This window comes from Camelina sativa, chromosome 12, assembly GCF_030686135.1.
Source record: "Camelina sativa cultivar CO46 ecotype springtype chromosome 12, ASM3068613v1".
In the NCBI taxonomy this organism is placed as follows: Eukaryota; Viridiplantae; Streptophyta; class Magnoliopsida; order Brassicales; family Brassicaceae; genus Camelina; species Camelina sativa.
The window spans coordinates 3062193-3077038 of NC_141891.1; the positions used below are offsets into that span (position 1 = coordinate 3062193).

The 14846-nt window shown below is 37.1% G+C and overlaps 5 protein-coding genes across 5 annotated transcripts; all 5 read left to right on the plus strand.

The window, feature by feature from the left end:
- The first annotated feature begins 387 nt into the window (after positions 1–387).
- Positions 388–2668, plus strand: LOC104729860 (putative Peroxidase 48). The gene is made up of 4 exons (XM_010448882.3): positions 388–964; positions 1312–1500; positions 1594–1759; positions 1990–2668. Exons 1-4 carry the CDS (start codon positions 617–619, stop codon positions 2502–2504), a joined length of 1218 nt encoding a protein of 405 aa, XP_010447184.1. The 5' UTR covers positions 388–616; the 3' UTR covers positions 2505–2668.
- A 180-nt stretch (positions 2669–2848) lies between these two features.
- LOC109128050 (small ribosomal subunit protein uS14z/uS14y/uS14x) lies at positions 2849–4198 on the plus strand. The gene is made up of 3 exons (XM_019233749.2): positions 2849–3011; positions 3821–3920; positions 4023–4198. The coding sequence occupies exons 1-3, from the start codon at positions 2950–2952 to the stop codon at positions 4029–4031; spliced, it is 171 nt and encodes a 56-aa protein (XP_019089294.1). The 5' UTR covers positions 2849–2949; the 3' UTR covers positions 4032–4198.
- Positions 4199–5597: 1399 nt separating this feature from the next.
- Positions 5598–7985, plus strand: LOC104733153 (endo-1,4-beta-xylanase 5-like). Its single transcript, XM_087478103.1, has 5 exons — positions 5598–5780; positions 5868–6087; positions 6166–6329; positions 6443–7330; positions 7430–7985. The coding sequence occupies exons 1-5, from the start codon at positions 5718–5720 to the stop codon at positions 7790–7792; spliced, it is 1698 nt and encodes a 565-aa protein (XP_087334229.1). The 5' UTR covers positions 5598–5717; the 3' UTR covers positions 7793–7985.
- An 860-nt stretch (positions 7986–8845) lies between these two features.
- Positions 8846–11668, plus strand: LOC104729864 (endo-1,4-beta-xylanase 5-like). The gene is made up of 6 exons (XM_010448884.3): positions 8846–9271; positions 9450–9496; positions 9586–9805; positions 9889–10052; positions 10164–11051; positions 11118–11668. Exons 1-6 carry the CDS (start codon positions 9223–9225, stop codon positions 11478–11480), a joined length of 1731 nt encoding a protein of 576 aa, XP_010447186.2. The 5' UTR covers positions 8846–9222; the 3' UTR covers positions 11481–11668.
- A 419-nt stretch (positions 11669–12087) lies between these two features.
- Positions 12088–14555, plus strand: LOC104729863 (endo-1,4-beta-xylanase 5-like). Its single transcript, XM_010448883.2, has 6 exons — positions 12088–12189; positions 12296–12342; positions 12424–12643; positions 12726–12889; positions 13005–13892; positions 14003–14555. The coding sequence occupies exons 1-6, from the start codon at positions 12141–12143 to the stop codon at positions 14363–14365; spliced, it is 1731 nt and encodes a 576-aa protein (XP_010447185.1). The 5' UTR covers positions 12088–12140; the 3' UTR covers positions 14366–14555.
- Positions 14556–14846: the final 291 nt, after the last annotated feature.

Here is a 14846-nt window from a genome sequence, read left to right on the forward strand (position 1 = left end):
AATTCTTAATAGACTCTTTTCTGCTTTGAAATTTTATCGGACCATCAACTAGTTCAATATAATATATCCAATTAGTACACTAATGATCAACAATCATCAATACGAAGTTACAAAATCTGATATGTGATCACTGATCACCTTGATGACTATAAGTCTATTAATAATGCTCCAACCAATTTTGATCTCTAGACTATCCATCGCTTGGTTTAATTTTTGCACCGTAAAAAAACTTAAAAATTCAAGATATTTTTTCACTGATCCTACAAACAATGATTAATCGACTGATCCCATAAACTTAAACATTCACGATATTTTTTTTAGTCTTTAGAGATACACCTTTTATTATACGGGAGTATGATAAGTACCCTGTTCGAGAAACACCAGATCACAGCTCCCTTGCAAACGGTACGATTCGATTTCGACTGTACCACAAAAACTTAACCGTCTCTAACAAACGCCGAACCGACTTCACGTGGGACACGGAGGGTATAACCGTCAATTCCACTTAACTTCCCGCTTCTTTCACTCCGTTAGCTCACAATCATCATCATCATCCCCAATCTCACTTCCCCAGAGAGAACTTCACAAATAACAAATTCACAATCAAGAGACGAGGATGAAGTATCTCGGAGACTACAAGATCGTTTTACTCACTTGCTCTGTCATCGCTCTCAGCATCTACATCGCGATTTACCGAATCGAGTTTGGAAACGGCAATTTCACGGCGAATCGTACCGACGGTGGTGGCAAGGTTTCCGAGAACCCTTTCTTCGATGATGATTTCATGTTCATGTCCGTCTCTGAAGATATCGATCGGTCTTTCTCCCTACACTACGATTACTACCGTGAATCTTGTCCTTCCGCCGAGAAAATCATCGCTAAATCCATCAGAGATATCTCCGATGTCAAACCCAGCGTTGCTCCTTCTCTCATCCGTCTCCTCTTTCACGATTGCTTCATCGAGGTCAGAACTTTTCTGATTTGGATTCTTTTGGATTTCCCTTAATCTACGATAGATCTGTTGATGATTGTTTCGTTTGGGATCTTGCTTCGGGAGTGTTGTATTGTGATCTCTCTGCTTCAGATTTAAGTTCATCTCTGTAATTGGAATCATGTTGTTTTAGCTTTACAATTTCAATTAGGCGGTTTATTTCTCAATCTTTGGTTATGGATTTGCAGAAATTATGTGTGTTTCTATACTCTGATTTGATGTTGTTTAGAGCATACTTAGCGAATCAGATTCTATGTTTTCTTGAGAATTGATTGGAGTTTGCGCATGTTTCAATTGGGGATTTGTGTTTTGTGCTACAGGGATGTGATGCATCAGTCCTTCTAGACGTTGATGAATCAAATACTTCTGAGAAAGAAGCATCTCCAAACCTCTCTTTGAAAGGGTTTGATGTGATTGACGCTATTAAGTCTGAGCTGGAGACTGTTTGCCCTGGAGTTGTTTCCTGTGCTGATCTTCTTGTCTTGGCTGCTAGAGAAGCAGTCCTTGTGGTATTTATATCTCGACTCTCTAGCTCACTCTTCTGGTTTCTCCATGTTGATATTTTTATGCAACGCCTTAATCATGTCTTTGTAAACTCTCAGGCTGGTGGTCCATTTTATCCTCTGGAGACTGGAAGAAAAGATAGTGCAATGGCCTTCAAGAAAATTGCGCAAGACGAGCTTCCTGGACCACAAGCTATTCTCTCTGAGATTCTTGCGAGGTTTGCTTCCAGAGGATTCAGCAGGAGAGAAACCGTCAGCTTATTCGGTAGTTTCTCACCTCTAAATGTCACATCTCTCTCTCTCTCTCTCTCTGCTTAGCTAAATCTGGTTTGTATTAGGTATTCTTCACTTCTTAGAAATGCTTAACTCTCTGTGACATCTTGGAAATGGTTAACTCTTGTGATATCTTGGAAGTGCTTAAATCCTCTTTGTGACATGATTCGTTTGTTTTGACTGTTGCTAATGATTCTTTTCTTATGACTGTTCCTAATGCAGGTGCACACAGCATAGGCATTACTCACTGCACATTTTTTGAGAACCGCCTGTACAACTTCTCAGGAACCGGGAAGCCTGACCCTGATTTCAATCCAGGGGTCGTCCAAGAACTGAAAACCAAATGCCCCTTCTCTGTCTCAGCTTCATCTCCATCTGCATCCCCTGGATTAGTACCGTCCTTACCTGCATCAGATTCCAGAAACAGCTACGGTATGAGCTCAGGAAGCAGTAATGATGGAGTGATCGACTTGAGCTACAACAATGAAGGAGGTGATGAAAATTTTGGAACTCGCTACTTCAAGAGACTGATGGAGAAGAAAGGGCTGCTGTTTTCTGATCAGCAACTAATGGGTAGTGAAGAGACTGAGTTGTGGGTGAGAGCATATGCTTCTGATCCGTCCTTGTTCCGCAGAGATTTTGCCATGTCGATGATGAAACTATCAAGCTATCATGTATTGACTGGTCCCCTAGGTCAAGTGAGGACAACATGCTCAAAAGTCCTGCCTAGGAACTGATCTTTTCTTTTACCACTTTAGTGAACTCATGTTGTTTAGAGTTCTGTTGATGAGATTTTCTGATTTTGAGGGAAACATATCCGAATATGTAGAAAGTGAACTGAGGATTGTGAGTTTGATTGATATTCAGAATGGCATATAAATAAGTTGAGTTCTCTTCTCTCTTTCGTTGTGTATGTATGATAGTGATACATAGATAACCATCCCTAATTTTGAGCCATAAGATATGTTGAACATAAAAGAATTAAGATGGGGTGAATTAAGAATGGGCTAGTCGTCTATATAGGGCTTGTGATTTGGCCCATATGTATAAGGCCCGTATACTATACTTTTAAGACCACGAATTACTAGGGTTTATAATTTTTTGGTCATTTATCGTCGTCTCTCTCTCACGCCGTCGCCGCACATCTCTTTGAACAGTGAGCAGAGCAGTGGACGATCGATCATGGGTCATTCCAACGTGTGGAATTCTCATCCGAAGAAATATGGTCCAGGGTCTCGCACATGGTATTGTTCATTTATCTTCTTCTCCCCTCTCTCGTTTTCTACAATTTGTTTTAGTTCTGAGAATTCGGCTTCCCTTAGATAGACCTCTGTTCATGTCTCGGATTCGTGTTAATTGAGGAACATTTTAATCTGATTCTTGTTTATTATTTGTAGCTTTTTGATGTGAAATTTTTGTTTTAGATACTAAATATGTGGTTTAGGTAGGGTAAAGAAGAGTATTAAATATTGTTGTGAGCTAATTTATGAAGATCATGTTTAAAAGCTTAGCTTAGAAGAGCATAGTTTAAAATTACCATTATTCTAAAAGGGCCAAACTTTCATGTAAATCACTGCATAATGATGTAATGTTATTGTTTTCCATGATGAACACGAAAAATTTGACAATGTTACTCTCTGTCTTGAGTTGAACTGTTAGAGAGTTGTTGATTCTTTTTTTACACTTGGTTTTTGTAATCCTTTTAACCAAATCAAATGATCTATTTTCTTGTCAATAAATATAGAAAGAATCTTGTGAATCTAATGAAAAGGTTGGGAATTGTTTGTTGTTTGTGTAGCCGTGTGTGTAATTTAACAATAATGCCATGATGCTTTTTTTTATCTTAAATTGGTTGGTTCAGCAGTTACTTGTGTTTGTAAAAGACATCAATCAGTTTGCTTTTGTGGTATAAGATTAGTACCCTGTGTTGGTTGGTTGTTGCGTTCTGCCATACAGAATAAGTTTTAGCATGTTTATTGAGTCATGGTTTGTGGTGTTGATTTTGTTTGAGGAATCTAATGAAAAGGTTGGGATGTTGTTGTTGTTTGTGTAGCCGTGTGTGTGGAAACTCGCATGGATTAATCCGCAAGTATGGTCTCAACTGCTGCAGACAGTGCTTCCGTAGCAACGCCAAGGAAATCGGTTTCATTAAGGTAAATAATGTGGTGATGATCTTTCGGTTATTGTGTGTCTCATTCTCTTTGGAATGTTTATTTAATTCATCTTGCATTGTTTTTTTTTCCCTTCTTTTGCAGTACCGTTGATGATCCATGTTGTTTACACAGGAGCATCGTGTCTTTTGGGTTTTGATCTTGTAATGGATTTATCTGCATTGAACTAAATCTGACAAGCCTTTTTAGCTGTTGAATCTATGAATTACCTTGTTTGACTATTTTGCTTATGAATTTATAATATCTTTGCTTTATATATATATCATATGTAATCTCTATATTATAGATCGTAACACGAGAATGTTGAAACACTTCCCGAAGCTTGTAGTTGAGTAACCAGAAATCTTACAATATTGGGCCACTAAAGACTGTATAGATAGTCTTAGTGGTCTCTTTAGATAATTAACTTTCTAGTGAAAACTTGCAATAAACTGAAAACCATTGTAAGATTTGATCTTGTCAAAGATGTAAAAAAGTTGTGATATATGTTTGCCGTTAGATTATAAGCTAGTTTTCCTCTTTAGGCTTTGGTTCTTGTAAAAGTTGTAAAGATTATTGACTATTTTTGTTTATTTATTTGCTTTTTCCTTTTGTTGCTAAAGGTTTATTTGTTTAAGCTAATTAATGGTTATATATGTTTTTCAATATTTTGCATCTGTAAATAGGTGATAGTTTCTTATGACATTTAGGAGGGTGTATTCAATTTAACATGATTTATGTAAAATTAACAAATCCTATGTTATCCAATCATGAATTTTAAAAAATCTCTTCAAATCCATTGTTATTGAACTAATGATTTAAAAATTTATTTTAAAATCCACTGTTATTTAAAACAGTTTGTGGATTTAGATGAATTCTTTAGTTAAAAATACAGAATTCTAAATCTCATAGTTTTAGAGGGGTCTATTGAAACCATGATTTTGGAGAATTTCATGGGATTTAGTAAATTTGGAATTTTGATAGATTTTAGGGAAGTTGATATGATTTATTGTAAATTTTTTTTCAAATCGCACTTAAAACCATGAGATTTGGATTTCTGTATTTTTAACTAAACAAATCCTCTCAAATCCTCCAGAATTACTAAAAGTCATTAAAATCCAAATCCAAAAACTTTTTTGAATAACAGGAGATTTTAAAGTAGATTTTTAAATCACCAGTTCAATAACAGTGGATTTTAATAGACTTTTTAAAATCCATGATTGAATAACATAAAATTTGTAAATTTTACCCAAATCTACCTAAAATGTTAAGTTGAATACACCTCTTAGGTTTTAGGTGGAATCTGAAAGAATTTTACAATAAATCATATTAACTTTTTTAAAATTATCAAAATCATTTAAAATATCGTAAAAACTAAAATCACTTGGAATATTAGATTATTCCCTTAATATGCTGTTTCTATTAATAGCTATAGATAATATTTTGAACTTAGTTGGTTTCCAAAACTAGGATGGTAAAAAGTTCATAATAGTAAAGCTTTTCTTTTACGCGTAAAACTTAACTATGTTTTAGTCAAAGAATTATATCAAGATCATCAAGAATAGCAAAGATTTCCACTATATAATAACACTGAAAATTTTATACAAAAGAAACTTAGGAAATTTACATTTCCTTCATCATCATCATCATCGGTTTGTTCTTTTGATTCCACTATGAAGCGCCTGCTATGCTTGTTGTCCTATACAGCCTTGCTCTATCAAGTTGTTCTCCATCTTCTTTAATGATTTCTTATTTTCCTCAAGGAGAGGAAACAAACAAAAAAGTATTAACGTTTTTTACATGAAAATATTTGCAGGGAGTGAATCAAAAGTCGTGCCGTATGATTATTCTGCAACCATAGAGGCAAGCAATGCTCTGTTTATATTTTTATCAGACATGTTTGCTGTAATTCCTTGTTCTAATAGTTGATATATTTTTGTTTTGGTGCAGTGTCTAGAGATCCCTTTAAAACCACAGTACAATGGAGGAATCATCGTAAACCCTGACCTACGAGATGGTTCTCTAGGCTGGACACCGTTCGGAAACGCAAAAGTAGACTTCAGAGAGATTGGAAACCATAACTTTGTTGTTGCACGAGACAGGAGACAATCTTATGACAGTGTCTCACAAAAGGTTTATTTGGAAAAAGGACTTCACTACACTTTCTCTGGTAAAATAACACTTTCTCTTTAGAGTTTTTATAAGCCTTGTGCCAATTATAATCTCATGTCTTTTATGTTCCTCGTAGCTTGGTTACAAGTAAGCAAAGGAAAGGCTCCTGTGAAAGCTATTTTCAAGAAGAACGGTGAATATAAGCATGCTGGTTCAGTTGTTGCTGAATCCAAGTGCTGGTCCATGCTCAAGGGTGGTCTCACTGTTGATGAATCTGGACCTGCCGAACTCTACTTTGAGGTATCTGTTTCATTGCTCCAATTGTTTATAGATTTTCATAAGATGCCAAGTTTCTACATTTGGCGAGTTTATCTCTCAACCATGCTTAGTCCTGTTTCATTGTTTATGTGTAGAGTGAGGACACAACGGTTGAGATTTGGGTTGATAGCGTCTCATTGCAACCATTTACACAAGAAGAGTGGAACTCTCACCACGAGCAGAGCATTCAGAAGGAGAGAAAAAAAACCGTGAGAATCAGAGCCGTGAACAGCAAAGGCGAGCCAATACCAGAAGCAACCATTTCCATACAACAGAACAAACTCGGATTCCCATTCGGGTGTGAGGTAGAAAAGAACATACTTGAGAACAAAGCATACCAAGACTGGTTCACTCAAAGGTTCACAGTGACAACTTTCGCAAACGAGATGAAATGGTACAGCACCGAAAACGTAAGAGGCAAAGAGGATTACACTACCGCTGACGCAATGTTGAGTTTCTTCAAGGAGAATGGGGTCGCTGTACGTGGCCACAACATAGTATGGAACGACCCTAAGTATCAACTTCAATGGGTGGATTCTCTCTCTGGTCGTGAATTCTACGAAGCTGTGAAACAAAGGATCATCTCTGTGGTGTCTCGATACAAAGGCCAGGTTATAAGTTGGGACGTTGTGAATGAGAATCTTCATTGGTCCTTCTTTGAGAACAGGATGGGTCCTAAAGCTTCTCATAACATCTATGCGATGGTGCAAGCGTTGGATCCAACTAGCACCAAGTTTATGAATGAATATAATACGTTAGAGGAACCAAGGGATTCAGATGCTAGCCCAGCAAGGTATTTGCAGAAGCTTAGGGAGCTTAAATCTATCCGAATTCGCGGTAACATATCCCTAGGGATCGGACTTGAATCTCATTTCAAGACTCCTAACATTCCTTATATGAGATCAGCTCTTGACACTCTTGGTTCCACTGGTTTGCCTATATGGCTTACTGAGGTCGACGTAGAAGCTCCTCCAGATGTCCAGGTAATTAATATCCTCTTATGGTTAACAAAAGTCCCACCCGGTCCTACTCTGTTTCTTATGATCACTTCTATATATGTCTGATCTTGAGCTTTCTTGCAGGCCACGTATTTTGAGCAAGTCCTAAGGGAAGCCCACGCACATCCACAAGTGAAGGGAATAGTGACGTGGGCAGGTTATTCTCCATCAGGTTGTTACAGAATGTGCCTCACCGATGGAAACTTCAACAACCTAGCCACCGGAGACGTCGTGGACAAACTATTGCATGAATGGGGAGGCTTCCGCAGACAAACCACAGGTGTCAGTGATGCTGATGGATTCTTTGAAGCTTCACTCTTCCATGGTGACTATGATGTCAAGATTGCTCATCCACTCACCAATTCAGAAGTTTCTCACAGCTTTAAGCTGACTTCTGATGTCTCCTCCTCAGACAGTCAACCATCCTCTTTTACCATTCGTGTTTAAGAAGCAAAGTATAAAACTATACCTTAGTAGTTTGATTTTTAGTCTAGATATATATGGTATAGCCGTGTCGGCGGAAACCCCCAAGGACTAATCATGACTCATGAGCATGTTGGGTTGGGTTCTTAAAGTCTAATAAGCCTCTGTCTTGTAATGAATTTATCAATATTGAAATCTTTACGAGTATCTATTAACTTATGATGGTGGTGGATTTTAGGGTTTATGGATCACTTGAATGTTCTTGCTAATTTGAACCGGTATATATCTATTTGATTAAATAAAAAAAGAGCAAAAATAAGGTTGATCTTGTTTTGAACCCTAAACTCTAACTCCGGGACCTAAACCCAATTCCTTTTTTTAGGTTGATTTTCGCTTTCCGGCAGAATTCGATTTCTCTCAGCGCCGGATTACTTTGATCGGGTTCCTTACTGAGCAAATCTACAACCTCTCTTGATATCTTTGAAACTGTTGGCGTCCCAGCCGTCTACAAACCTCTCTTGATACCATGTATGATAACTCTTGCAGTTATATCTGAGTAGTGGCAGATAGTGTGTTTTGCATTGTAGCTCATGCCTATTTATGAGCATCATTGGGACGTTGGTTTCTTATAGTTTAATCCATGGTATCAATTATCATAATAACTTTAACTATTTTTCGTTAAGTTTTTTTTAGCTCTTTAATCTTTTGATCATTTTATGGGTTACCTATTTATGGGCTTTTGTTTATTGGATTCTAATTTATCAAGATTTTTGAAGAGTTCTAACAAAATCATTAAAAGTGAAAAAGTGAAAGATTATTAAAGGTTGCTAGAGATTTTTGTTGATTAGTTTTCTAAAATTTTGTAAAGTTCTCTAAACAATCCCTGTATTTTTGTGATACTTTGCATGACTTTATTTTGTAAAGAAAGTGTTTAAAATCATGAATCAATAACATAATAATTGAACTCATTAACAATCCTAAATTCTTTTGTTTTAATTGAATAACACAAATCTGAATCCAATTAATAACCCAAATTTGTTAGGATTTTAAATGACTTTTTACAAATCACAAACTAATAACACTAAACTTTAACAGAGTTTAACAAAATTCTGATCTAATAACAACAGATTCTACATAACATTTAAATTTTTTAAAACTCTATCCAAATCTCAAACCAATAACCCCACTTAAACAGACGTATCTATTGACCATTGACTAGAATTTATACCATTAACTACATTTTATTTTTCATATTTCTATATACTGACTTCTTAATTTTCCTTTGAAATCATGTGTGGTATAAGTTTCATAAAAGTAAAAGTAGAGAGTTATAGTCAAGATATACTTATTATGTTAATGAAATGAAATATTCCAAGACTAAAAAAATAGTTTGTATATATACTAATGGAAACCCTTAATCTTCAGCAAAAAAAATTTGATCGTTTAGTTCTACAATGAAGCTTCTACTCCTGCTGATTGTCTTCTGCGTTCTATCTCTATCAAGTTGTTCTCCATCTTATTTCGTGATTTTACTCTTACGTACTATTGTTATTATGTAAAATGTCATATTGGGACATTCTATGTTTTTTTTCTTCCGTGTTTCATCTTTTTTCCTCTGTTCGTCCACAGGAAAAGGGATATAGAAAATAATGTTTTTTTTTGTATGAAAACGTTTGTGCAGGGTGTGAAGAAAAGTTCGTCCCTTATGATTACTCGGCAATAATAGAGGTAAACAATGCTCTGTTCATTTAGTTAGACATGTACGTTGGAAACTGTTGTGCTGATTCTTCTCCTTTTTTTTTTTGATATTGGTGCAGTGTCTAGAGATCCCTAATAAACCACAATACAATGGAGGGATCATCGTGAATCCTGACCTACAAAATGGTTCGCAAGGCTGGTCACAATTCGGAAACGCCAAAGTTAATTTCAGAGAATTTGGAGGTAATAAGTTTGTTGTTGCCACACAGAGGAATCAATCTATTGACAGCGTCTCACAGAAAGTTTACTTGGAAAAAGGAATTCTCTACACTTTCTCGGGTATAAATAAATCCTAATTTTGTTTTCTTGAAGCACACTCTATAGAAGTAATCCCCTTATGGGTTTTTATGTTTTACTTGTAGCTTGGTTACAAGTCAGCATAGGAAACACTCCCGTGAGCGCAGTTATCAAGAAGAATGGTGAAGTTAAGCATGCCGGTTCGGTTGTTGCTGAATCCAAATGCTGGTCCATGCTCAAAGGTGGTCTCACTGTTGATGAATCTGGTCCTGCCGATCTTTACTTTGAGGTTTGCATATGCACAAGCATGTTCATGGTCTCGATTGCTTGTCTTTATTTAATACATTTTGCAATCTCCTCATTCAACCTATATATGATGATCCATATTTGTCATGTGTAGAGTCTGAACACAACGGTTGAGATTTGGGTTGATAGCGTCTCTTTGCAACCTTTCACACAAGAAGAATGGAACTCTCACCATAAGCAGAGCATTGACAAGGAAAGAAAAGATTCCGTGAAGATCAAAGTCGTTAATGACAACGGAGAGACGGTACCAAACGCAACCATTACCATAAATCAGAGGCGACTCGGATTCCCATTTGGTTGCGCCGTAGAAAATAACATACTTGGGAATCAAGCATACCAAAACTGGTTCACTAAAAGATTCACCGTGACAACTTTTGGGAACGAGATGAAATGGTACAGCACAGAAAGAGAAAGAGGCATAGAGGATTATACGACCGCAGACACGATGTTGAGATTCTTCAAGCAACACGGCATCGCTGTACGTGGGCACAATATTTTGTGGGACCACCCTAATTATCAACCTGGTTGGGTGAAACCTCTGTCCGGTAACGATCTCTACGATGTCGTGAAACGAAGGGTTTTCTCAGTGGTCTCGCGATACGAAGGGCAGCTTGCGAATTGGGATGTTGTGAATGAGAATATCCATTTCTCCTTCTTTGAGAGCAAGCTGGGTCCTCACGCCTCACGTAATATCTTCACGATGGCTCATTTGGTCGATCCAAAGACCACAATGTTCATTAATGAATTCAATACATTAGAGCAACCTCGAGATCTGAAATCTAGTCCAGCTAGGTATTTGGAGAAGCTCAGGGAGCTTCAATCTATTCAGGTTGCCGGAAAAATTCCATTGGGGATCGGTCTTGAGTCTCATTTCGGTACTCCAAACATTCCCTTCATAAGATCAGCACTTGATACTCTTGGTGCCACTGGTTTGCCTATTTGGCTAACTGAGCTCGACATTGATGCGCCTCCCAATATCCGGGTAACTTAATTGTATATTATTGAATTTCCATTTGTTCATCCCCATTAAAATGTTTTTTTCTTGCAGGCCAAGTATTTTGAGCAAGTTCTAAGGGAAGGCCATGCGCATCCAAAGGTGAAAGGAATAGTGATGTGGACAGGATATTCTGCTAAAGGTTGCTACAGAATGTGCCTCACCGATGGAAACTTCAGAAACCTACCCACTGGAGACGTCGTGGACAGACTGATACGTGAATGGGGAGGGCTTCACACCCAAACCACAGGAGTCACTGACGCTAATGGATTGTTTGAAGCTTCACTCTTTCATGGTGACTATGATCTCAATATATTTAGTCCTGTCACCAATTCGAAAGCTTCTTACAACTTTACGTTGAGTCCTGATGATTCCTCTTCACAGAGCCAACCATCTATATTTGTGTTTCCCGCTTGAGACGACGCCAACTTTAATTTACAACTACTTTGTATTTGAACAGTTTGATCCATAGTGAAAAACTGTGGCAGGCAGATAGTCTATATTAAATTGTGAAAAGGTGTGTATTCCCATGAGCCATGAGCATCTTTGGGTTGGTTTCCTAAGTTTAAGCCTTGATACATAATCAATACAATAATATTTTAACTTCTCTTAACTATTTCGTTAAGTCTTAATTTACTTGATTAAATAATTTTATTTGAAAATTATTTTTTTAATGTATTGATTTTATCCTAATATATATATATATATATAGTGGAGTACTTACATAATGTATATACTTCAATTTACTTTAGACAAATTAAAAACTTAAAAGATGTAGGAACTTTGAACTTTGAACTTTGAACTTTGAACATTAAAAAACCCATCAATTTCTAGCTACAAGTATATACATCAATTTCTTGAAGCACACTCTTTGAACTTTGAACAGAGAGACATACTGTATCTATTGACTAATTGACTTGGATTTAATTATTCTATTGACTACATTTTTCCCTTTAATGATGACATTTTATTTATTTTCTTGTAAACTATATATACCAAGACTATGAAACATACTAGTATATTACTGAAACCCTTAATCATCAGCTAAACAAAGTGATTCTTAATTTAGGTCTTGCAATGAAGCTTCTACTGCTGCTGCTTGCCTTCTGCGTTCTTTCTCTATCAAGTTGGTCTTCTCATCTTAGCCTATGATTTTAGACTATTTTTACTCTTAGTAGTTATTATAAATGAGAAAATAGATTTTTGTATTAAACGTCGTTACCACTTTGCAGGGTGTGAAGAAAAGTCTGTCCCTTATGATTACTCGGCATCAATAGAGGCAAGCAATGCTCTGTTCATTCAGTCATGTTCATTGGAAACTTTGTTCTGATTCCTTTTTTTTTTTTTTGTCTTGGTGCAGTGTCTACCGATCCCTAATAAACCACAATACAATGGAGGGATCATCGTGAATCCTGACCTGCAAAATGGTTCACAAGGCTGGTCACAATTCGGAAACGCCAAAGTTGATTTCAGAGAATTCGGAGGTAATAAGTTTGTTGTTGCCACACAGAGGAATCAATCTAACGACAGCGTCTCACAGAAGGTTTACTTGGAAAAAGGAATTCTCTACACTTTCTCGGGTATAAGTAATTTTGAATCTGTGTTTCTTGGTGCACACTCTATAGAAATATCATTTCATGTATTATTATGTTGTACTTGTAGCCTGGTTACAAGTAAGCATAGGAAACGCTCCTGTAAACGCCGTTTTTAAGAAGAATGGTGACGTTAAATATGCCGGTTCGGTTGTTGCTGAAGCAAAATGCTGGTCCATGCTCAAAGGTGGCCTCACCGTTGATGAATCTGGTCCTGCCGATCTCTACTTCGAGGTGTGTATGTATATACAAAAGCATATTCATGGTCTTAATTGTTTATATACATTTCTACATTTTCCAAGGCTTCTTTTTCTCAACCTATATATATTTCCATGGTCGTCATGTGTAGAGCGCGAACACAACGGTTGAGATTTGGGTTGATAGCGTCTCTTTGCAACCTTTCACACAAGAAGAGTGGAACTCTCACCACAAGCAGAGCATTGACAAGGAAAGAAAAGGTGTCGTGAAGATCAAAGTCGTGAATAACAAGGGCGAGACGGTACCAAACGCAACCATTACCATAGAACAAAGGCGACTCTGGTTCCCATTTGGTTGCGCCGTAGAAAATAACATACTTTGGAATCAAGCATACCAAAACTGGTTCACTAAAAGATTCACCGTGACAACTTTTGTGAACGAGATGAAATGGTACAGCACGGAAAGAGTAAGAGGCAGAGAGGATTATACGAATGCAGACGCGATGTTGAGATTCTTCAAGCAGCACGGCATCGCTGTACGTGGCCACAATATTTTATGGGACGACCCTAAGTATCAACCTGGATGGGTGTATTCTATGTGGGGTAACGATCTCTACAACGCCGTGAAACGTAGGGTTTTCTCGGTGGTATCGCGATTCAAAGGGCAGCTTGCGGGTTGGGATGTTGTGAATGAGAATCTCCATTTTTCTTTCTTTGAGAGTAAGTTGGGTTATAAATCCTCTTATAACGCATTTTCGATGGCTCATGCCATCGATCCACGGACAACAATGTTCATGAATGAATACAATACATTAGAGCAACCTCAGGATCAAAGTTCTAGTCCAGCTAGGCATTTGCAAAAGCTTAGGGAGCTTCAATCTATCCGGGTTGCTGGAAAAATTCCTTTAGGGATCGGTCTTGAGTCTCATTTTACCACTCCTAACATTCCGTATATGAGATCAGCTCTTGATACACTTGGCGCCACTGGTTTGCCTATTTGGCTAACTGAAGTCGACGTTGATGCGCCTGACTATGTCCGGGTAACTTAATTATATTCTCTTATCATTATTGAATTCTAATTTGTTATTTCATCCCCATTAAAATGGAGTTTGAGCACCTCTCCCTTGTTTGGTGTTTGTTTTTCTTGCAGGCCAAGTATTTCGAGCAAGTTCTAAGGGAAGGCCATGCGCATCCAAAGGTGAAAGGAATAGTGATGTGGGCAGGATATTCTCCTAGAGGTTGCTACAGAATGTGCCTCACCGATGGAAACTTCAGAAACCTACCCACCGGAGACGTCGTGGACAGACTGATACGTGAATGGGGAGGGTTTCGCAGCCAAACCACAGGACTCACTGATGCTAATGGATTCTTTGAGGCTTCACTTTTTCAGGGTGACTATGTCCTCAATATATCTCAGCCTTTCACCAAATCAAAAGCTTCTTACAACTTTACGTTGACTCCTGATGATTCCTCTTCACAGAGCCAACCATCTATATTTGTCTTTCCCGCTTGAGACGACGCCAACTTTACAACTACTTTGTATTTGAACAGTTTGATCCTTAGTGAAAAACTGTGGCAGACAGATAGTCTATTTTAAATTGTGAAAAGGTGTGTATTCCCATGAGCCATGAGCATCTTTGGGTTGATTTCCTAAGTTTAAGCCTTGATACATAATCAATACAATAATATTTAACTTCTCTTAACTATTTCGTTAAGTCTTAATTTACTTGATTAGATAATTTTATTTGAATATGATTCTTTTGATGTATTGATTTTATCCTAATATTTATATTGGAGTACTTACATAATGTATATACATCAATTTACTTTAGACAAATTAAAAACTTAAAAGATGAAGGAAGAACATATTATGTCAATATCTTAAAACAAACATATTTTTGACCCAATATTAGCAAAGATCATGTAGATCCATAAGAAAATTAATGGAAGCCCTCTCCTATTACAATAGAACCTCTATAAATTAATACTCTTTA